General features: G+C 42.9%; 1 protein-coding gene and 1 long non-coding RNA gene across 2 annotated transcripts in view; one reads left to right on the forward strand and one right to left on the reverse strand.

Moving 5' to 3' along the window:
* Positions 1-3,148: 3,148 nt before the first annotated feature.
* LOC133417241 (uncharacterized) lies at positions 3,149-5,666 on the reverse strand. Its single transcript, XR_009770331.1, has 3 exons — positions 5,571-5,666; positions 4,621-4,656; positions 3,149-4,457 (listed from the first exon to the last, which is right to left on the reverse strand). It is a non-coding gene; the product is annotated as an uncharacterized LOC133417241 (long non-coding RNA).
* LOC133417171 (immunoglobulin-like and fibronectin type III domain-containing protein 1) overlaps positions 4,943-24,294 on the forward strand; it is a 28,679-nt gene continuing 9,327 nt past the window's right edge. The window contains exons 1-14 of the mRNA XM_061704762.1: positions 4,943-5,281; positions 10,463-10,520; positions 11,236-11,295; positions 13,493-13,615; positions 13,740-13,879; positions 13,963-14,062; positions 14,220-14,271; positions 15,228-15,387; positions 15,533-15,617; positions 17,215-17,487; positions 17,588-17,899; positions 18,717-18,803; positions 19,253-19,357; positions 19,737-19,871. Coding sequence (XP_061560746.1) covers positions 10,484-10,520; positions 11,236-11,295; positions 13,493-13,615; positions 13,740-13,879; positions 13,963-14,062; positions 14,220-14,271; positions 15,228-15,387; positions 15,533-15,617; positions 17,215-17,487; positions 17,588-17,899; positions 18,717-18,803; positions 19,253-19,357; positions 19,737-19,871 — 1,669 coding nt within the window. The 5' untranslated portion in view covers positions 4,943-5,281; positions 10,463-10,483. The remainder of the gene's footprint in view (positions 5,282-10,462; positions 10,521-11,235; positions 11,296-13,492; positions 13,616-13,739; positions 13,880-13,962; positions 14,063-14,219; positions 14,272-15,227; positions 15,388-15,532; positions 15,618-17,214; positions 17,488-17,587; positions 17,900-18,716; positions 18,804-19,252; positions 19,358-19,736; positions 19,872-24,294) is intronic.

Consider the following 24,294-nt stretch of genomic DNA (forward strand, 5'->3'; position numbering starts at 1 on the left):
CCAAAACGATGTCGATGGGGATTCCGTGGAATTTGAAGAGGTGACTGACAAGGAGGTTAGCAGTTTCAAAGGCAGAGGGTAGCTTGGGGAGGGGTATGTAATGGACAAACTTGGAGAACCGGTCGTTAATGATGAGGATAACGGTGTTACTTTCAGATGGGGTTAGGCCGGTGACAAAGTCCAGGGCGAAGTGGGACCAAGGGCGGCTCGGAACGGGTAAGGGGCGCAGCAGACCAGCTGGGAGTTGATGAGAAGCCTTGCCTTGGGCACAGACGAAGCAGGCTCGGACAAACTCTCGGGTGTCTTTGACTAGGCTGAGCCACCAGAGGTGTTGCTAGAGGAAATGGATGGTCCGGGTGATGCCAGGATGACAGGTGAGCTTAGAGTCGTGGCCCCACTGAAGGACGTCAGAGCGTGCGGAATCGGGTACGAACAGTTTGTTAGGTGGTCTGGTCTTGGGATCTGGGTGAGTCTTCTGAGACTTTTTAACCGCCTGTTCGATTTTCCAAGTGGCTGGTCCAAAGAAGCACAAGGAAGGGAGGATGGGTTCTGGTTCTGCAGGGATGGAGGGGGGGAGTACATGTGAGACAGGGCGTCAGGTTTGCTGTTGCGGGAACCAGGGAGGAATGAGAGGCTGAAGTTGAATTGGCTCAGGAAAAGAGCCCAGTGAGCTTGTCGGGGGTTAAGACGTTTGGCGGACCGGAGGTAGGAAAGGTTTTTATGAACGGTCCAGATGATAAACTGAGAATCAGTCCCCTCCAGCCAATGCCTCACTCCTCCAATGCCCAGATGATGGCCAGCAGCTCTCGGTTGTCAATGTCATAATTACTTTCAGCCGGGAACAGACGACGGGAAAAAACGCACTGGGATGAAGCTTTTGGGAAGTGGGGTCCAGCGCGAGAGAACGGCCCCCGCCCCGTGCCCGAGGCATCAACCTCCACCACGAACTTGAGGGAGGGGTGGGGTGACGTAGGACGGGAGCACTGGTGAACAGGGACTTAAGCTGGTCGAAGGCTTGGGATGCAGCCGGGGTCCACTGAAAAGGAGAGCTGGTGGAGGTAAGGCTAGTGAGAGGAATTGTGACTTTACTGTAACTGCAGATGAAGCGGCGGTAGAAATTGGTGAATCCCAGGAATCGTTGTAGTTCTCTGCGGGTGGTGGGAGTGGGCCAGTTAACAACTGCTTGGATCTTGGCAAGATTCTTACTGAAAACAGGGAAGAGATCGTGATATTCTTCCGGAACCCGGGAGAGGTCGACTGGTGTGGCGGGTGGTTGAGGTTTGCTGGAAAGTGGCATGGCAAAAAGCAGGCAGTGTGAATGGCAGTGAGGACTCCACCCAGTGATAGATAGGTGGGTCCAGTCTATGCTTCTTGAGCCAGGGAATTCCGAGGACTAACGGGGTCTCAGAGGAAGAGATAACAAATAGTGGGATGTCTTCACGGTGATTTCCTAAAATAAGTAAGATAAATGGAACTGTTTGGTGGGTGACAGGGGAGATGAGTTGCCCATCCAGGGCTGTGACTTTTTTCGGTGAATGGAGTCGCTTCCACCTTTGAAAGTATATTTAGTGAGAAAAATGGTGACGTGTTAAATACTTATTTCAGCTGCTGTTTGTGTGTGTGTGTGTGTGTGCCTAATATAGGTTTTTTGTGGAACCTGTTCCATATGAAATTTAAAATGAGCAAAGTCTGCGCTCTCCCCTCAAACTATCTATCAACTTTAAAATCTGTCCAAATTTTACTTTATTTATTTATTTTTATTTTTTTACACTGATTTCTCCACCTGATCTGCATGTAGTATTTTACTATATAGCAATGCTCTCTCACATTCTCTTGTCTCTCCCTTGCTCCAATTTGTGTGCTGTATAATACATTATTGACCAATCTAAAGTGTTTCAAATGGCTTGCTTCCTTTGACAATGCAATGTTAATGACTCAAGAAACATGCATTTTTGGGGATTTCCTGAAAATTTATGTTTTGGAGATGCGAGGATTTCACCCGACAGCAGCAACATGGTTCCCATCGAACCTCGAAGTTTTGTTACACCCCATTACATACTGTCACGTTTAGTTGCATTCACACTGTTTTACTACGATCTAGTGAAGTTTAGTGTCCTCCATTTATGAATAATTATACATACACATTACATCAGGGGGCAGTGACATGGTGCCTGTCCTGCTTGGCTGCTTGGTTATGCAGAATGGAGGATCTGAAACCTTTTAATGGCGGAACAGTTTTTTAATATGCAACAGAGGAGTTTTAAATAACTCGAGTTGCTGTGTATTAGGAGGACGAAGGACCCCACCCACAGCCAAGAGGGAAGGGCCAACCTGGGGTCCCACCCAGACATCCACGCCAAGGGACCCAGGGTGGTCCGCCAGCCCCACTGAAGCACCCCATTCAGCGGGGACCGCAGCAGCCCAACGGCGGGGAAAGAGGATTTGAGATACAAGTGTTTTGAGTTACAAGAGCGGTCACGGAATCAATTAAAATCTTAAGTCAAGGCACCACTGTATAGATTAAAGCAGATGACATTTGGTGAGCAACTCTTGTTTTATCATTGGAGTACAGCTAAAATTTGTTGTCATTTCTGGTCAAAAGCAATCAAACTGAATTAGTTGGCTTTTATATTAGATAACACTGCTGCCAGAGGTGCAAGGTTACCACCAGGCGACATCCATTTGCTGAGCTACTATTAAAGAATGACCGTCTCACTACACAGAAGAGCCCTTTTCAACGATTACACAAAAATTGCCTCACCATATCATCATAGTGCTTTTCTCATATCCTGCAAAATGAAAAAAAGCCATTCAGTGATCTCAAAATAGCCTGCAATCCAATGAGAAAGATTATTACGAACAAATCTTCATTCAGTGGTTTTATGGGCTATTGCTGCACTTATGATTTGTCTTGCCCACTTCCAAATGTACAGTCACAATGTAACACTCGCTTAAGGAAAAACCAATGGGCAAACAAAACTCTGCAAACACCATGCATTTCACCTGTTCACGGAACTGCCCTTCACTTACATTCTTTTCTTGTGGTCAATAAATAAATTGGCGTGTGAACACGCAGTGAGTTGAACCCAAAAGGAAACACCACCAGCAGAGCAGATTTCATGGTATTTATGAAACAAAAGATGCACAACAAAAAGCAACGTGACAAAAGGTAAATGTGAGAAAAAAAACAAAAGTACAAGAAGAACCAACTAAAACAGATGGATGAAATGCCACAGGAGGAAATTGCAATAATAGAAGGTTAAAACAAAAACTCAAACACCAAAACAAGGCGAAGAAGGTAACTACAACGGAAGACACAATGGGATATCACTTAAAATCATATGTGAGTCAAGGGAGGTGAGCGAATACCTTTGGGAATATATTGTAGGGTCATACTGACATAAATAGAAAATAAAGGAAATCTACTGCCACCAAGTGGAATTAAAAGGGAAAGCAGCTCAAACTGCTTTTCACATAAGCACTTCTGCCTAATTTGTTAATACAGAGTCTCCAAATCAAATCAATGCAAGCTTTATTTATAGAGCACATAGTGATATACATCTCAAAGGGATTTACAGAGTTAAAATAAATCCCTTTCCACGACTCATCCACACAGATTCATACATGGGCACACACACGCACACACGTTTTTGTACACAAAAATGTAATTGTCGCAGGGGTATGGGGCGGCTGGAAACCAAACTTTTGTTTTAAAGGGGGGCTGAAGATTTGTTTTAGGGGGCTAAGACCATAGAACTCCGCCAAAAAAACATACTACATGATAATTTTGTGGGGTCTTGATAGAAAGTCATGGGTGTGCATTGTACATCGGAAGAAGTGTTGTCCTGATTTTTGGAGTCAATTTTGGGGGTGGCATTATTATCGAGAGCGTATTATACACAAGAAATTATGGGTGAGCCAGTTTTTTGGCTGGTAAAATTAATTGTTTTGGCTAACAAACTAATGTTGGCCATCACTGAAGTTGTCTCAATCATGACCTTTGCATTATACGAAAACAAAATACGAAATAGTCTGATTAGTTATTTCTGATCATTTAATGGCTGGGATATCAGATTTATTGCTGGTGAAGGCCAGCTAAGGCTATCTTTACTTCTTGTTTATGAGTGACTGACAAGGCCTCAGCTGATGTACTGATAAGGTTCTCTCTGCAGAGCAATCTACACATGAGGGAGGCAGGCCAGGCAGTCAAGTTAGCACCTCTGCGGCTCCTCTCTGTGGTTCCCCGTAAATGGAATGAAAGCTATGGAGCATGACATTTCATCAATATAAGGGGAGCGAGCCAAAGGGGTTTAATTCTTAATACAGTTGGTTTATTTGGGATCAAGCTCACTCAAGAGGCTATTCAGATGAATTACAGGTATAATGCACGTGGAAAGACAAGGATGGCAGGACACTGGCACCATTGAGGCCATGTGTTTGCAGCTTCTATGGTTGTCCTGTGGAGAGAGAGAAAGCTACTATATCTCAAGCTACAGTTTTCATCTGTACTTAAACTGGTACTTTTGGAAAATACCACATCATACACAATACTCTTTAAAGCTATACAGATATGCTATATATATCATGCTACAATATAGCACAGATACAGGTAGTACTTACATGTTGTGGTTGGCGGGGACAGGGTAAATGACCAACCTGCAATGAGGTTAGTTTACAGATTTCAACAACCAACTACTTACCTGTGTAGTGCATCTTGAAGCAAATTTAAAGATCGGTACACACATACTGATTAGGAGCCCAATTCAACTTTTACAAGTGCAATCTAGTTAAGTTAGCCGAGCTTTTTTTTTTATTCTTCTACTGCTTTTCTTTTTTTTTTTTTTGCATCCCAAGTCAGTTGGGGTACTACGACAAACTTCCTGATTTGGGTGACAAGGTTGTTGGCGGATGATACTGTTCTGGGTAGGGTTGGGCATCCAGAATTGAGAACCAATTGAAACATGGACTAACATTCCGGTTCTCCCAGAATCGTTCAATTAAAAAAAAATGTGGTTCCTATTTTCGATGCCTACAGTCCACCAACCCGAAGAAGAAAGTGGAGAGAACCAATGAAGAAGAACGTGCTTGTGCCCAACGGTGGCGGCGAACAAAATTGTGTCTCAACTTTGGCGACATAAATGACCAGTCGCCTCAGTGCAACACTTGGAAGAAGATTATATTGTTGCAAAGGAGGATTTCATGATGTGTAGAAGTCTGAAGCACTCCCTTCCGCTCTGAGCCTCAGCCTACACCACGCGGAACTTCAGTCAAGTCAAATTGGGTGAGTGAAAAAATTAAATACGTTTATGCCAACATTGAGGGAGCTAACAACTTAAACGGTGGGTTGCACTTTTTAGCGTTTATTTTCGTCTTAGGCAGCCTGCATTTAGTCAGCGGAAGAAAATGGATGGATGGATTTTAGTCTTCAAACCAAAGTGAGAGCCAATGACAGAAAAAAAAGCTTAACATTGAGCTAAAACTTCACCAAAGGTCAAACTAGCAACTTTACATCACAATGAATCGGGAGAAAATTCACAAAAATGTTCTCTCACAGTATCACAAACACTAACCTTGTGTCTCATCGGTGGGTAGGTAAAGGAATCAACGTTTGATGGTATTTGGTTCCATTTATTACTCTTTTCCTTGCCATCTAGGTTTACTTTCGTTTTCAAAATTCACCTGTCTCGTTTGAAGTTACTTTTCCTGCCAAAATGCTGAGTTCCAGTGCGTCCCATTCAAAATAAAAGGCTACAAGGTTCAAACAGGTCAAGTTGAAACTTGCTCATATAAACCATTTGAACCTGATAAAATAGTCGCAAATAACTATTTTAACAATGCTATATTTCACTTTTAGCTGAAATATTAATTCATGAAGATTAAGTCAATTTGGTTAGTTATGGATTTATGGCCATGGATGGATGAACGGCTACGTCGTGCTGTCATTTGTGTCTGCCAAAATTGTCAGCATTTCAGCCCACAAGAACTCCACTTAGAACTTTACATACAAGAGGCTGTCCCGGTCTGCGTTTACAAAGTGTAATGCTCTGTGCTATAAAACCAGCAGGTCAACCACAGTACATGAATCCAAATTGCACCTCTTCTGACCCAGTCAGACCCATTGGAGTTTTCTGTTCCTAGCTGTAGAAAGGATTGTGCGCATTTAAAAGGAGCAGGAAGAAAAGCAATTCGCAATGTTTGCACAGCACTGAAGATAAATAGGTCAATTGGCAGTACTCAATTTGTTTTTGACTAATGCAACAGATGTCAGCATTGCTGATAAATGTGTGTGAATCCACCTATCTAAGGTATAATATATAGTGGACCCAGGCTATTTACAGGGGAATAGGGACCAGGCCGGACCACAAATAGCAATACCACCATTTTTTAGAATAGCAGTTATTTTTAAAACACGCTCGTGGGCTACTCATGTGGTCCTTGGGGGCTACCTGGTGTCCGCAGGGACCATGTTGGTAACTCCTGTCTAAACTAACTCATCTTGTGGGGACCCTCACATTTGAAACACTATATATGATGTTAAAAACATCCTTTCATGTGTACCAGGGTTAACATACAAGGTTTTTGACTTTGGAAGGAAGCCTGACTACCCAGAGAGAACACATGCAAGCTGGATCAGGATTCAAACCAAGAATCGTTTCACTTTGAGGTGACAGTGTATGAAAATGTGCTGTACTACAGTAAAGACAAGATAGAAATCTAACAAAAGTTCACTGTACTACGAGAAAGAAAAGCAGAGCTTAATGTGGAGAGACATACATTAGCATTTCCTTACACTCCGCACATGCTAGTTTAAAGCATTATAGTGACATTATTGCTGCCCCTGCAATGCACAAATACACTATACCTCCAATTGTCAGATGAACAGTAAGTGTTTGCCAGCACTAGTGCATGCTTGTGTTTCACATATTAGCAGGCTATGCTGTGTTAGCATCAAGATGTTTAGAATCGTAACAAAAGCAATGGTTAAAGTTTGACCTGCGCATGGTGAGAAACACAAGGTGCATGGAGAGCGGTGGCTGAATGAATTGTACCAAAAAAATCTTGCGTGAATCACACTTGATGGAAAAATGGATTCAGCAGTTGTGACCAACAGGCTGAGAGACTGCATAGCCAGGGCCATGTTGCTAATGTGTCACAAAAACAAACATGTTTCCAAGGAGAGGACATATCACAGGAATTAAATATAGTTGCCTCCCATGAAGAAATTTGATCAGCAACTGAAAAAACAATGAATGAGTTGTCAGTGTTGCTATAATCGGTGCTTTACGTTTTACAGGCACCACAGATTGTATACACACAGTGAATTAGTATGTGGTGAATGTAACAGTCATACTGCCATTTGACCTTGGGAAGACAAATGCTGCCTTGTTCTTCATTTGATCTTTCCTTAGTGAAAGGAAGAGACTCTCCCACATAAATGCCACAACCTTGATTATGTCATACATTGTAATACAATACAAGGGCGTTAGAGCTTCATTCAGAATGTGTGATCTTCCCTTGCAAGGGGACTGATTCAGGCTCCAACTGTGAATTTGTCTGGACATCATGCCAACTTGAAGTTGAATGAGGTGCAAGACATACAGCTGCATTCTATTGAGTGCCACGGTCCACACAAATACCAACAAACGGCGTGGGCTTGTGGCAAGTTACCTTACCTGCCAGTCATATGTCAAGGTCATGATCAGGATTTTTTATTTTTTATTTTATGAACATACTACAACCCCAATTCCAATGAAATTGGGACGTTGTGTTAAACATAAATAAAAACAGAATACAATGATTTGCAAATCATGTTTGACCTATATTTAATTGAATACATTACAAAGACAAGATATTGAATGTTCAAACTGATAAACGTTATTGTTTTTAGCAAATAATCATTAACTTTGAATTTTATGGCTGTAACACTTTGCAAAAAAGCTGGGACAGGCTCATGTTTACCACTGTTACATCACCTTTTCTTTTAACAACGTTTGGGAACTGAGGCCACTAATTGTTGAAGCTTTGTAGGTGGAATTCTTCCCCATTCTTGCTTGATGAACAGCTTTGGCTGTTCAACAGTCCGGGCTCTCCATTGTCGTATTTTACGCTTCATAATGCGCCACACATTTTCAATGGGAGACAGGTCTGAACTGCAGCCAGGCCAGTCAAGTACCCGCACTATTTTACTACGAAGCCACGCTATTGTAACACGTGCAGAATGTGGTTTGGCATTGTCTTGCTGAAATAAGCAGGGGCGTCCATGAAAAAGACGTTGCTTGGATGGCAGCATATGTTTCTCCAAAACCTGCATATATTTTTCAGCATTAATGGTGCCTTCACAGATGTGTAAGTTACCCATGCCATTGGCACTAACACACCCCCAGACCATCACAGATGCTGGCTTTTGAACTTTGCATCCATAACTGTCAGGATGGTTCTTTTTATCTTTGGCACGGAGGACACGACATCCACAATTTCCAAAAACAATTTGAAATGTGGACTCGTCGGACCACAATCCCCGGTCCCGGCTGTGTGAAGTTTGCATGTTCTCTCCGTGCCTGCGTGGCTTTTCTCCGGGCACTCCGGTTTCCTCCCACATCCCCAAAACATGCATGCTAGGTTAATTGACGACTCTAAATTGCCCGTAGGTGTGAATGGTTGTTTGTTTGTATGTGCCCTGCGATTGGCTGGCAACCGGTTCAGGGTATACCCCGCCTCCTGCCCGATGATAGCTGGGATAGGCTGCAGCGAGCCTAGTGAGGGGAAGCGGCTCAGAAAATGGATGGATGGAATCACATGTTGGAAATAACAGCCTGACAAAGTTGACACGTTTTACTGTACAAAAACATGATTACTACTATGACTCTGCTGAATGGAACTTATTGGAAATACTTACTCAGATTTAGTTGTTGTGATATGATATCAAACCCAATGAACCTTCCTGTCAACAAATGTGTGGTGAACGATGAGTCCACTGTCATCAGCAATTACAAACCATACCACTAACTTGTCATTAGTAGACCTTGCTTCTCCTCCTCCCGCCTCAGGCATTTCATCCCTCCTTACCTCATCTGACACCCCCACATCACCCCCGCCCTCCTCGCCCTTAATAACAAGCCACCCGCTCTGAGCATCCCCAAGCCCAAATGAAGGAAGCTTCTCTATGACAGACTCACTGGGCGCTGGCTCGCAAAGTTGTTTTTCCAAGGAATTTAACATCCAGTCAGAGCCAACAGGAAGAAGATCTTTGATCACTCCTTAAAATCCGTCTAAGCGTCAGTCTCAGTGGGTGAGTGGATAAGTTCTAGGAAGGTAAAATGACTGACCATGGGCCGGTCTGGCCTTTCTTGATGGATATCTTTGTAGATTGTTGGTTTATGGTAATATATGATATGATGGGGAAGTTACGAAATCAGATCAATTGAAGATTACGGTGATTAGATGAGGATTAGTTCTATCCTTTATGCATGCCGATACATATGTCCATACTTTGTCATATCAGCTACAAACCTTTTTTCCAATTGCCAGTCCAATTGCTACGTTAAGAACTTTCTTGATGAAACACGATGAAAATTTGATCATTTACCCTCTTTACTGTCATTGTGAGGTAGATGAATTGTATTTGAAGAATGAAAAAAATGTTGCATCAGGTATCGGGAGAATATCTTTTAAAGACGATGTGAGAAGATTAACAATGGTAATAATGGTTAGCGACGCCATTATTAGTACTGTGAAAGCATCTGATTGTAAGCATCTGACTTCTTAGAATGGAACTCTCCAAGTGACAATTGTGTGCAGTCAGACTCTGTGTCACCACATGAAGTCACCACAGGGTCATATCTAACTATAGCTGTAGAGGAGAGAGAAGACGTTGTCGCTCAATAAGTACATTCTTGATGTTTTTTTTTTGTTTTCGGTAACATCTTGGATAGGACAGCATTTTTGCATCTTGCATCTTCATTCAAAGCCTTAAATGAACGATCAGGTGATGCGATCGTCTTGAATCACGTTTATGATTACACAGCCCAAACAAGCTCAACAATCACAAGGTCTGTCTAAGTCATTCTGTCACTCCATCTATTCTTGGGTGAGTACTTGTAAAACTGAAATAGTTTATGGCCATTACAGTAGTTGTTAATATAATGTATTTTAGTCTGTCAGTTTGGTGGCCTTTCACAAATAAAAAAATAGATTGCTCTTTTAAATACTGAATGAAGAAAAAAATTAAACTCTGTTAAAGTGTTGATAATTTTGTAAATTACCATGAAAAGTGACATGACCATATTTTTGGGGCATTTTTACAGGGGTAGGCCAATCTTTTCTTTTAAATTTTTTTATTTGTATTTTTTTTTTGCTTCTAATCTTAACTGATCCCTCAGATTTCACAAAATTGTTGTGAAAGATGATCACATAGTAAGACGTCATGACTGAGTATGTCAATTAATTATGGTCATTTTTACAGGGTTGGTCCATTCTTAGCAAAATGTTGAAACGTTCAAAGGGTTCAGGACGCAAAGTCTGTAAGTATTGAAACTCTTCTCCTCTACTTAATTGTTGTCTTTGTTCTGTTCACCACCACCAGAAGGTGGGTGACACCATGGCTTAGTGAAACAGGAAGATACAAAATGTATGTAATAGGATTAGCGCCAAAGTATGAAAATGTATCTGTGAATCTGTAGATTAAATATGAACTGAACTCAAAGCCAAAATAACACCCTCTCCCTCCACATGATACTGAGCACAGCAGCTGTGCTCCAATTCATGTGAGTGTTGCCCAAGCTGGCAGGCTTTTTAGCCAGCTTGGGCCATCTGATCGGAGTCTTCACTCTCAGGCTTTAACAATAAACAGATAATGAGAAGACAACCTTGCAGGATTAAGGTTGCCTGCCTGCTGCCCTTTGCTGTGACTCTCCCAGCGCCTCAATTTGTTTTGGCCTCTCTGAGCTTTTCCGTGTTATGCCTGACTGACTTCCACTTCCTGTCGCTCCACTCACAGTATATTTTACTGTCACTGGATTACTCTATATATTTTCCTCCCAAGATAAAGTAGACATTCTCCTCACACAGTTGTCCAACAGTTCCCTTGGTTAGCTAAATTTCTGCAAATATGAGGACATGTCTAAACATACAGTAGTCTTTCATTTCACATAATGTGGTTTTACACATTTATATTCTACATTATCCTATTGTAATGTTACAACGTACTCATTTTACTGTATGTACTCCAATCCCCAGGTTTCTCCCTCGTTCACCAGTACATTCAACATTTCAATGAGAAAGCTGGCAACAAATCAGGTAAAATAACATGTTCTCGTACTGTTGTATGAGAACAGTGTTGTACGTGAAGAGCATTTTCACATAATACACTTTGAATAATAAATTAGGATTATGGATTCTCTGTCCAGTTGTTATCCATCTTGAACAATTTACAACTGACAAAACTTAAGTAACACTAGTTTCTTCAGTTCTCTCGAGCATTTATATCTTGTCACATTAATCATCAACTATTTAATTTACTGTATGTTGATCAATCTGGTCTTATCTTCTTGTTTTGCATGATCTTTGCGCTACCAAATCCTGGTAGTTACCACTAAAATGCAAAAGATTTAACATATGTCTGAGAAATCCGGGTTAAGAAAACCCAGACCCAACATGAGAACCAACGTCATTGTTTCAAATTATTTAAATGTGTGTACATCATTTATATTTATGTTAATCAGTGGAAGAAACAATTATTTGATTTCTCACTGATTTTGTAAGTTTACCTACTGACAAAAACATGAACCGTCTATAATTTTAATGGCAAGGTGTATTTTAACAGGGAGAGACAGAATATCACAAAGAAAATCTAGAAAATCACATAAAACAGAAGTACAGAGGTCAATTGTTTCTTGTAGTTGATCAGCAGATTTGCACACATCTTGGGAGGAATTTTGGACCACTCCTCTTAGCAGATCCTCTCCAAATCTTTAAGGTTTCGAGGCTGTGCCTTGGTAACTCGAAGCTAACCCTAACCCTTAGTTCTGGAGACGGACTAGGCCACTCCATGACCTTAATGCGCTTCTTCTTTAGCCACTCTTTCATTTCCTTGGCTGTGTGCTTTGGATCATCATCATGGTGGAAGCCCCATCCATGACCTATTTTAAGTTTTCTGACTGAAAAAAGGAGGTTGTCACCCAAGACATCCATCTTTCCCTCGATTCGGTGAAGTTGACCTGCCCCCTTTGCAGAGAAACACCCCCAAAGCGTAATGCTTCCACCTCCATGCTTGACGGTTCAGATGGTGTACTTGGGGTCATAGTCTGAATTCTTCTTCCTCCAAACACGGTGAGTCAAATTTATTCCAAACATCTTGATTTTTGCCTTATCTGACCACATCACCTTCTCCCAATCATTCTCTGAATCATTGAGGTGTCCATTGGGAAACGTCAGACGGGCCTGTACATGTACTGTACCTTCTTGAGCAGGGGGACCTTATGGGCGCTGCAGGATTTGAATCCATTACGGCGTAGTGTGTTACCAATATTTTTCTTGGTGAATGTGGTCCCAGCTGCCTTGAGATCATTAACAAGCTCCTCCCGTGTAGTTCTGGGCTGATGCCTAACCTTCCTCATGATCATTGATACACCACAAGGTGAAATCTTGCGAGGAGCCCCAGACAGCTCTACAATCTTGTCCCTGATGTCCTTAGATAGTTCTTTGGTCTAGCCCATGATGGAGAGATTGGTGTCTGATTGATTGATTCTGTGGACAGGTGTCTTTATACAGGTAACAAGTTGAAATAGGCTGTCTTTCATACAGCTAAAGAATTTAAATTAGGAGTAATTTTTTAAAGTAAGTGGACTAGTCTGTGGGAGTTAGAATTATTTATTGTTGGTAGGGGATCAAATATTTCACTCAATGAAATGAGAATACATTTTTATCCTTTTTAAAATGTGATTGTCTGTATATTGTTTCAGATATGTCTCTCACTGTTAACATAAACCCACCATAAAATTATAGACCGCTTATGTCTTTGTCAGTGGGTGAACTTACAAAATCAGTGAGGGTTCAGTTATTTTTTTTCTCCACTGTATACAGTGCAACAACATTTTCAATAACCTTCATTTCATTTTGACAAACACAGTTTTCCTTTTTAGCATGAGGCCACCGGGACTTCTTGAATATATATATATAGCCTTCAGCAGGCAAAACTGGTATAATCAGTGGACCAACTGTTAACATCTACACACGTAATTAATATTGGAACTCAAACCAACAGTAAACCCACATTAAATTAAAAGGAGATTTCATTATGCTGATGAGCACCATGCAGAATAATTGCACTAGTATGGAGTTATAAAGGAAATGTATCCATTAAACACCTTACCTAGCACACAATTTCTTTGACATTTCTACTACATACTGGTGACAAAAACAATGATTTATTCAGAAGACAATTTGCTGGCGTGGTTTTGGATTCACATATTCATGTACTGCTGTCTTGGTTCAGCTGGAATCCGGAGAAGATCTAAAATTCCTGGGGTGGTCATCACACAATATACAGTGACCTTACCAGAGGGGAAAAGTTGCCCAGATTTGAAACGTAAACTAAACCCAGTAAATGTCCAAGAAGGTGAGTTTTTCTATGTTCTAACATAATTGTTTTACACAGTAGCTGTACAGTGATGAACTGCAGCTAGAGCATGTTAGCGTGACAAAAGAAAACAAAGACTCAACATTCCTACATGTCCTTTAAGGGAAATCAGCTGTTTTCAAGGCTTTGGTAATTGGAGAACCCAAACCTGAAGTGACATGGAAGAGAGTAAGAGGCAGCATTTTAGACAAGGAAAAATATCAGACTAAATACGATGACGCAACGGGGGAGTACATATTGGAGGTGAATAAATCAGAGAATTCAAAATAAAACACCCAAACTGTGCTTTTAGTATTTTGCCATGTAACATGTTACGTGTTCCTCAGGTTCGTGCAGTAATGGGTGTAGATGCAGACACATACAAATGCATTGCAGTGAACGAATATGGAAAAGCTATTTGCTCCACAGCATTAAATGTGACAGACCGTAAGTTACCTACCTAATGATCTTTCTAAACATGTACGTTTTGGGGTTTTCACATTGTTTTTCTAATTCCCCATATTTGTCCTTTTCCTTCATCTACAGAAACAATATACACATACCTGCTTAAAAATGTTTTATTTTCTTCTTTTTTTGCTTCTAGTTGTAACCGACCCAGCAGATTTCAGAAAAATGCTGAGAAAAACGAAAACAAAGTAAGATTGCGTGAATGGTGTGTCAGAAATGTTCCAGGACTGGGGTCATAAAACATTTTTCAAATACAAACTACAAGTTTTCCCCTTCGTAACAATTCCCCTTGGGGTATAATCTGAATCTGAATCATTTTTATTTGCCAAGTATGTCAAAAAACACACAAGTATTTTTTCTTTGGTAGTTGGAGCCGCTCTAGTAAGATAGAACAGACAGCCATTTGACAGAAAATACTTTGGAGACATAAAAACATAAAAACACAGTCCAAACAGTCACTGGGCAATGAAAGGTTACCAGTAATGTGGTAATGCTGATACTTGTTTTTGTTTAGTTTTTTTGGGACAATTGTGCAAATGATGCAGTCCTCAGGGTTAGGGTTAGGGTTACCCTAATTTAGAGCAGTTTGAAATGACTATAATAGTCTGGTACAGTAACCATTGTGCAAATTGCGCAGAGACTTCAAGAAATTTAAGCACTTTAAAGTGACTAGCAGTGCGAGTCATCCTTTTCTGGCCTTCTCTGCCCCACCTTCATGCACTTCTGGAAAGATTCTTCTGGGATTATAACATCTTCAAAAAGGGTCCCCTTGTCTACCTCCTTCGGGTATGGAAAAGGGGAAATAAATCCCATGGAGCCATGTCAGGTGAGGATGGAGGTTTTTTCATCATAGCCATGTTTTTCTGTGGTATTGTGAGCAGGTACGTTGTCATAGCAAAGCACCCACAAGTTGTCCTGCTACAACTCCCACCTCTTCTTGCACATTGGACGAAGAAAACACTACATTATCTCTTTGTAGACATGTTGGTTGAGTGTCTGGCCAACATCGAAGGGGATAAAGTGTACAGTTGGGGTTTGAAATATATTTTTTGTGACACCAGTCCTGGAACTTTTCTGACACACTTGGACTCTTTTGGGGCAATAAAGGGTCAGTGGTACAAAATAATATTTCCATTACTTATAGTATTTTAGAGGAAAACCAGAAAGAGAAACTCAAAGAAAAAAACGAGAGATACCAGGACACTGTGGCGAGGGACTATGAGGGACGAGGGACAAGAGACATGCATTTGATCAACATGAAAATGGAGGAGAAGAGGCAGCGAGAATGTCAGGTATTAAATCAGGTAGATTGCATACAAGCTGACCTCTAGTTCTAGATTCATCCATGATGGAAACGCTGTTTCTTCACCAACACTGTTATTACTAATTCATGTTAATGGTATTTATTTATTTCAATTCAGTGTGTGATTTACATTTTTCCTCTAACAGAATGGAATGAGTCCTGATGAAGGCTTAGTAACAAAAAATGGGCTTGTAAGTAGCGGAAGTGCAAAGGATGCTGAAAACCTCACAAGTATGTTAACAGTTTGTGAGATAAGTTGGAGTGAATCAATAAATTGTAAAAAAAAAAAAAAAAAAAAAAAAAAAAGTACAGTAATTGTGTTGAGTGATGACAACTGTCATCCACAAATAAGGCAGAAGTTTACTCGAGTCAATACAGTGATTTTTTTTATTCCATTGATAGTAAAACAACACTCACCACTGTGTCCACAGCCACACATTGACAGGGGATACATATTCATATTAGTGATACAAATATTTTATTGTTCATCCAAACCAGAACATGATCAATAGTGTGTGTGTCTCTCACCCAAAACATCAACTTTGTGATCAGAATCATCTTTATTTGCCAAGTATGTCCAAAACACACAAGGAATTTGTCTCCGGTAGTTGGAGCCGCTCTAGTACAACAGACAGTCAATTTACAGAAGACTTTGGAGACATAAAGACATTGACAAAAAACAATTGTGCAAAAAGATGCAGAGTCCTCTAGCACTTAGAGCAGTTCGAATGACTAATATTGCAATAGTCCGGTGCAATGACCATTGTGCAAAGGGCGCTGAGACTTCAAGGAGTGTATGCGGTTTAAAGTGACGAGTAGTGCGATCATCTGAGACAATGTTGGTTGTGCAAATGTTACAGATACTCCTCAATCAGTGTGCAAATGGAGCAGATGCTACTCTGGCATGAGTGGCCAGTATATGCAAGTAGTGCAGCATGGCGAGACAACTACAGTGAGTGCACGAGTAATACATAATTGGCCCCACAGAAATGTGACAACGAACTCAAGTCAAAAAATTGCCAATTTATTGTAATGGAATTATAGGTTAGGTGTTTAAGAAGTTGATCGCAAGAGGGAAGAAGCTGTTGGAATGTCTACTAGTTCTAGTTTGCATTGATCGGTAGCGCCTACCTGAGGGAAGGAGCTGGAAGAGCTGGTGACCGGGGTGCGGAGGGTCCGAGAGGATTTTGCACGCCCTTGTCTTAGTTCTGGCAGCGTGCAAGTCCTCAATGGTGGGTAGGGGGGTACCGACAATCCTTTCAGCAGTTTTGATTGTCCGTTGCAGTCGGAGTTTGTCCTTTTTTGTAGCAGCACCAAACCAGACTGTGATGGAAGAACACAGGACCGATTCGATGACCGCTGTGTAGAACTGTCGCAGCAGCTCCGGTGGCAGGCCGTGCTTTCTCAGAAGCCGCAGGAAGTACATCCTCTGCTGGGCCTTTTTGAGGACGGAGTTGATGTTGGTCGCCCACTTCAGGTCCTGAGAGATTGTAATTCCCAGGAACTTGAAGGTCTCGACGGTTGACACAAGGCAGTTGGACAACGATCTTTATATAATTCCCAAAAACAGATCAGAAATATATTTTCACAATGTGTGAGGCAGTCAAATATGTTCATCATGGAGGACAAAAACAAGTTGCTGATTTGATTCTTTAAGGATGTAGACATAGCCCTTGTAATTTTACCAAAATAAAACCTAACCTGACTTGTGTATTGCACACACTGGAGGGATCTATGAGCAGCACACTTACTGTACTTTCCTTGTAGAATTTTTTTCCTGGTGGCTTTGTTGCCCAAAAACAAATAATATTATGTTGTACATTTTCAGTTCCCAATCTGGACTTTGTTGTCAAACTTCAAGAGGCAGTAACAGAAGAAAAAGACACTGCTCTGTTTGAATGTGTCCTGACCCACCCACTCCCTAAGATCACACGGATGAACAACGGCAACGTGCTGGAAGATAGTGAAAAATATAAAATCAGTGTGTCAGACCACAAAATGATCCACAGGTTGCTGATCCAAGACTGCTCAGACCAAGACAAAGGTCTCTACTCAGCTGTGGCTGGAACTACCTCATGCACAGCTTCATTAGCTGTAGAAGGTAACTACTTCAATTAGAAATTTACTGTCAGTATTTGAATGAACCATGATATTTTTTCTTAATTAAGTGTGATTGTGCATATTGATAATTGTGCCTCAAGCTGACCTCAAGGCAGCTGGTAAGAAGAAAACTGGAGGAGCAGGGTCAGACCTCGAGGAAGTGGTCAACCAACAGCAAATCAAAAACCAAGAAGAAATGCAAAAGATTTTCGAGGCTGTCAAAGCAAAACATGACGCAGGGGAACTGACAGAGCAGAGGACACTATCCACTACTGGAAAAGATGGAGAAATAATTTCCCTTAGTGGGCCTGTCAAATACAGTGGAAGTGACCTGCATGATGCAAACAATAATAGCAACATTCTCAACTCAATGTTCAATGCACTTTCATCATCTACACAGCAGGTGGTAAGTGGTAAGTACAATTTGAGTTTACACTAAAAAACAGATGTATCATATTGCCATTTTCCTGAAATAATGGCCTGAGTCATTTTTCATTGTTTTTCTGAAAGCATTAAAAACACAACTAAATAGTATATTATGTTTTTCAATATATTGAACTGGCGACACGGTGAGCGACTGGTTAGCACATCTGCCTCACAGTTCTGAGGACCCGGGTTCAAATCCGGCCTCTCCTGTCTGGAGTTTGCATGTTCTCCCCGTGCCTGTGTGGGTTTTCTCCAGGTAGTCCGGTTTCCTCCCACATCCCAAAAACATGCATGGTAGGTTAATTGAGGACTCTAAATTGTCCATAGGTGTGAATGTGAGTGCGAATGGTTGTTTGTTTATATGTGCCCTGCGATTGGCTGGCGACCAGTTCAGGGTGTACCCCTCCTCTCGCCCGAAGATAGCTGGGATAGGCTCCTGCATGTTCACGACCCTAGTGAGGATAAGAGGTGTGGAAAATGAAAGAATGAAAACATTTAATTCATAAATGCTATAACAATATAGATCAACGGCAAATTTTAGCAGAGATGGCCAGTATCATGATGAGAATATTGAGGGTGAAAAAGACTGCCAAATATTATATGATTAGAAGTTATATTTTGTTACTTTATGAGAAAACTAAATAAGTTAATCCATTAAAATATATGAAAACAACCCCCAGATACCCTAAAATATGGCCTGTAGTGACTATGATTTGATTGGGACGATAAGGTGGCATTATGAGGCAATAACATGGCATTTTTGCAGTCTCGTTGCCATTACACTAACAACCTGTTGCTGCACAGATGGTTTTGGAACAGAAAAATCGGAGGTGACCGATGACAGTGATGCAGGAAACAAGCTGGAAGTAGCGACAGAGCTTGCACTCCAAGGTAACCTATGGTATAAAAAATATGAACACTGTTGACGGGAATGGTCCATTGCCTTTGTGTGTACGTGTTGTTTTTCCTGAGGCAACACGTGATGATGAGTTAAATGAAATAAATACGAAGCTCACAACGAAAAAGAAGATATGTAAGTCTGCTTGGACAAACACCTGTCGATGATCCAAGTTTTTAAATCTTTTTTATCCCCACTTTATAGTGTGTGCGGTGTTCCTACAGTAATATTGTCAAACCCTGAGACGTTGATATACACATGAAGACAGAGTTACCCTTACGCTTGTGAAGCAATGGTTAGACAAATGTTAATACCCAAATTCATTGGGCTTGAGTGCTCAGTTGCTAATGAGGCTGTTTACATTTGTGTTTGTTTGTGGATGTAATATACCTTTTGTTTAATCCTTGAGTAGAGTTTGATATATTATGTTTTGTCTTTACAGATGAAAGCTTATTTAATGAAGACAGCGAGGCGAAAGCAATGATTGGCTTTGCCACACAACCGAGGCGTAAAAGAATTGGCCCACTGATAGAAGACACAGTCATTGGTAAATATTCAAAAGAGCATGAAACGAGAAAAGCAACTAAATTCTTCAGTTGATGAATTTGAGCATAGATTTGAATCACTTGACATTCATCCATTTTGTATGTTGTACTAACAAAACACATGATAATGAATAGCTTTTCCTTTTTTGTATATAGTAAGTGCTCTTTTAGACAGTTTTTCATATAATTCTTCAAGACTTCCAAGTAATACAGTGCCTTTAAATTGCTTGTACAAGGACTGCAAGATTGAATATTTACTATTCACTTGCTGGGTGGTGGCCACACACACACCGGTCCACATCACTTTTTATGCTATGTCTCAGTTTTCTTTCAGTTGCCAGTGGAAATCCATCACTAAATGCTCATTGTTTGGTTTATTAGATCCAGGGGTTCAGTTCATCTGGGGATTGTCTGACATCAACGCCATCATTGGTGAGAATGCAGAGCTAACCTGTAAGCTTAGCAAGGAAGACTGCGAGGGAATCTGGTTCCGAGATGGCGAAAAGGTCAGGCATATGGTCTAACATTTCAAAGTAAGCATTGTCTAGATTAGTTTATTGTATCTGTCAGTAAAATAAATAAGAATGGAGACCTGAAGGTATATATTGTCCTTCTTTCCCTCTCCAGTCGTATTTACAATCTAGATATTTGGACCATTGATGAACAAGTGGATATTTGCCTTGTACTGAAAATCATGCGTGATGTGCTCTACATTGCACTCCAAAAGTATTGGAACAGTGGGCTAATTCCATCCATCCGTCCATCCATTTTCTATGCCGCCAGATCAACCTATCACTAGGGTTTCAGGTGAGCTGGAGCTTATCCCAGCTGACTTTGGGGAAGAGGCAGGGAACACCCAGGACTGGTCGCCACTCAATCACAGGGCACATATAGACAACCATCGATTCATTCTCACATTCACACCTATGGACAATTAAGAGCAGGGGCACTCAAATACAAATATTAAAGGGCCACAAATATTATTTTCAATGTGTCCACGGTCCATTTGTTGAGGTCGTTCAGGCCACAAGCGATAATACTGTAATAATCAAAACAAAATGTTCTTTTCATTCGAAAACAACAAAAATACGAACTAAATTAAAAAGTATTTTATAATTGTGGAATAATAGAAAACATGACCTCTGTAATAAATACAAAACAAATATATGAGGAGGGGATTAAGAACACTTTTTAACAATAAACACAAAGAAGGACAAAAAAGAACGCTGTATTGGGGCTTCACATTGTGAGTGTGTGCCATTGCACGTAAATCATAATCAAATGAGTACAGTTACAAATGACATCAAGAATCTCTCATTCTTTCGGTCACGACCCACAGCTCGTGACCATAGGTGAGGGTAGGAACGTAGATCGACCGGTAAATCGAGAGCTTCGCCTTTCGGCTTAGCTCCTTCTTTACCACAACGGATCGATACAAAGTCTGCATCACTGCAGACGCTGCACCGATCCGCCTGTCGATCTCCCGTTCCATTCTTCCCTCACTTGTGTACAAGACCCCAAGATACTTGAACTCCTCCACTTGGGGCAGGATCTCATCCCCGACCTGGAGAGGGCATGCCACCCTTTTCCGACTGAGGACCATGGTCTCAGATTTGGAGGTGCTGATTCTCATCCCAGCCGCTTCACACTCGGCTGCGAACTGCTCCAATGAGAGTTGGAGGTCACGGCTTGATGAAACCAACAGAACCACATCATCTGCAAAAAGCAGCGATGCAATACTGAGGCCACCAAACCGGACCCCCTCTACGCATCAGCTGCACCGAGAAATTCTGTCCATAAAAGTTATGAACAGAATCGGTGACAAAGGGCAGCCTTGGCGGAGTCCAACCCTCACCGGAAACGAGTCCGACTTACTGCCGGATATGCGGACCAAACTCTGACTCCGGTCATACAGGGACTGAACAGCCCATAGCAGGGGGTTCGGTACCCCATACTCCCGAAGCACCCCCCACAGGACCACCCGAGGGACACGGTCGAACGCCAGTCTACATGTGTCCACAAAACACATGTAGACCGGTTGGGCGAACTCCCATGCAGCCTCGAGGACCCTGCCAAGGGTGTAGAGCTGGTCCACTGTTCCACGGCCAAGACGAAAACCACACTGCTCCTCCTGAATATGGGATTCAAGTTCCCAACGGACCCTCCTCTCCAGCATCCCTGAATAGACCTTACCAGGGAGGCTGAGGAGTGTGATCCCCCTGTAGTTGGAACACAGAATTTCCTCGAAGCCGTCCGGAAGTCTTTCTCCATGGCCTCACCGAACTCCTCCCATGCCCGAGTTTTTGCTTCAGCGACTACCAAAGCTGCATTCCGCTTGGCCAGCCGGTACCCATCAGTTGCCTCAGGAGTCCTATCGGGCCTTTTTGGCCCGATAGGACTCCTTCTTTAGCTTGACGGCATCCCTCACCATTGGTGTCCATCAACGGGTTCGGGGATTGCCGCCACGACAGGCACCGACCACCTTACGGCCACAGCTCTGGTCGGCCGCCTCAGGAATGGAGGCGCGGAACATGGTCCACTCGGACTTGATGTCCCCCGCACCCCCCGAAACATGAGCAAAGTTCTGTCGGAGGTGGGAGTTGAAACTCCTTCTGACAGGGGATTCCGCCAGTCGTTCCCAGCAGACCCTCACAATACGTTTGGGCCTGCCACGTCGGACCGGCATCTTCCTCCACCATCGGAGCCAACTCACCACCAGGTGGTGATCAGTTGACAACTCCCCCCTCTCTTTACCCGAGTGTCCAAGATATGCGGCCGCAAGTCTGATGACACGACCACAAAGTCGATCATCGAACTGCGACCTAGGGTGTCCTGGTGCCAAGTGCACGTGTGGACACCCTTATGCTTGAACATAGTGTTCGTTATGGACAATCCGTGACGAGCAAAGAACTCCAATAACAGAACACCGCTCGGGTTCTGATCGGGGGGGGGCCATTCCTCCCAATCACGCCCTTCCAGGTCCCAAGGTCATTGCCCACATGAGCATTGAAGTCCCCCAGCAGAATGATGGAGTCCCCAGCGGGAGCGCTCTCCAGCACCCCCTCCAAGAACTCCAAAAAGGGTGGGTAGTCTGAACTGGTGTTTGGTGCATAGGCACAAACAACAGTCAGGACCCGTCCCCCCACCTGAAGGCGGAGGGAGGCTACCCTCTCTTCCACCGGGGTGAACCCCAACCAACGTACAGGCGCTGAGCCGGGGAGCAATAAGTATACCCACACCTGCTCAGCGCCTCTCACCGTGGGCAACTCCAGAGTGGAAGAGAGTCCAAACCCTCTCGAGAGGACTGGTACCAGAGCCTAAGCTGTGCGTGGAGGCGAGTCCGACTATATCTATTTGGAACTTCTCGACCTCACACACCAGCTCGGGCTCCTTCCCTGCCAGAGAGGTAACATTCCACGTACCTCGAGCCAGCTTCTGTAGCCGGGGATCGGATCGCCAAGGTCCCCGCCTTCGCCCACCGCCCAGCTCGCACTGCACCCGACCCCTATGGCCCCTCCCACAGGTGGTGAGTCCATGGGAAGGGGGACCCACGTTACCCTTTCGGGCTGTGCCTGGCCAAGCCCCCTGGGTGCAGGCCCGGCCACCAGGCGCTCTCCTTCAAGCCCCAACTCCAGGGGGGGCCCCGGTGACCCACGTCCGGGCAAGGGAAACTGTTTGCCATGGGTGACCCTGCCAGGGGCATAAAGTCCCAGACAACTTAGCTCCTAGGATCCGTGGGACACACAAACCCCTCCACCACGATAAGGTGACGGCTCAGGGAGAGGGATCCCGGATACAATCGGGCGAAATAAGTTTCCTCCGCAGGGTGTCCGGGCTCTCCCTTAGAGATATGGTGAGAAGCTCGGTCATCCGGGAGGATCTCAGAGTAGAGCCGCTGCTCCTCCACATCGAGAGGACCCAGATGAGGTGGCTGGGGCATCTGATTTGGATGCCTCCTGGACGCCTCCCTGGTGAGGTGTTCCGGGCACGTCCCACCGGGAGGAGACCCCGGGGACGACCCAGGACACGCTGGAGAGACTACATCCTTCGGCTGGCCTGGGAACGCCTCGGGATCCCCCCGGAAGAGCTGGATGAAGTGGCTGGGGAGAGGGAAGTCTGGGCGTCCCTGCTAAAGCTACTGCCCCTGCGACCCGACCTCGGATAAGCGGTAGAAAATGGATGGATGGATGGATGGATGGAAGTACACTAGCCACTGCATGGAATAAGGGTTTTTAGCCCCACCCACAAAATCAGGAAAATTTTGAAGATGACAGAGAGTTTTAAGCCATATCTCAGCAATTCAGTACTGTATTGTTCTCAGTCTTTGCACGTTTTCAGTACTTCAGACATATTTAATATATTAAGAAACAACAAAAAAAATTAATTTTGTTGCACTTTAAGTTACCAACATTTGTATTATGCTCTTACACTGAAAGACAAAATGCACAACTTCCAGTAGGGGAAGTAGCTGACTTGGTGATCAATACACAGTCACTTGCACTAATTAACATAACATAAAACACTCTAATGATGCATTCGGGTGCAACAAGTAATTGCTAATGCTAACTAGGCACTGACATTTTACTTATGTGTCGTTACTCACGTTGTCATAGACGCACACAACTGAACGTATCTCACGCACGCTACTTCCACTGAGTCGCACCTCTGCTTCCAGCCTCGTTGCCCCTGCACAAGTCATGTGAACTGAACTGCTTCAATGACAATTTTACAAATGAAGACAAAGTAAATTATAGAGATGAACATCCACAATGAATGACTTTGGGGCCTTTTCTTCAGGCTGTCTGTGTATTGTTGGCATGGAGAAAAGTCAATGTCAGTATACGCGTGCTGACCCAACCGAAACACGTAATGCCCGGATTAGACCTCTATCCGGATGTGCTGACCACTCATCCATTTTCTTTATTTCTTAATTTAATTA

The sequence above is a fragment of the Phycodurus eques genome, chromosome 1 (assembly GCF_024500275.1).
Source record: "Phycodurus eques isolate BA_2022a chromosome 1, UOR_Pequ_1.1, whole genome shotgun sequence".
Lineage (NCBI taxonomy): Eukaryota > Metazoa > Chordata > Actinopteri > Syngnathiformes > Syngnathidae > Phycodurus > Phycodurus eques.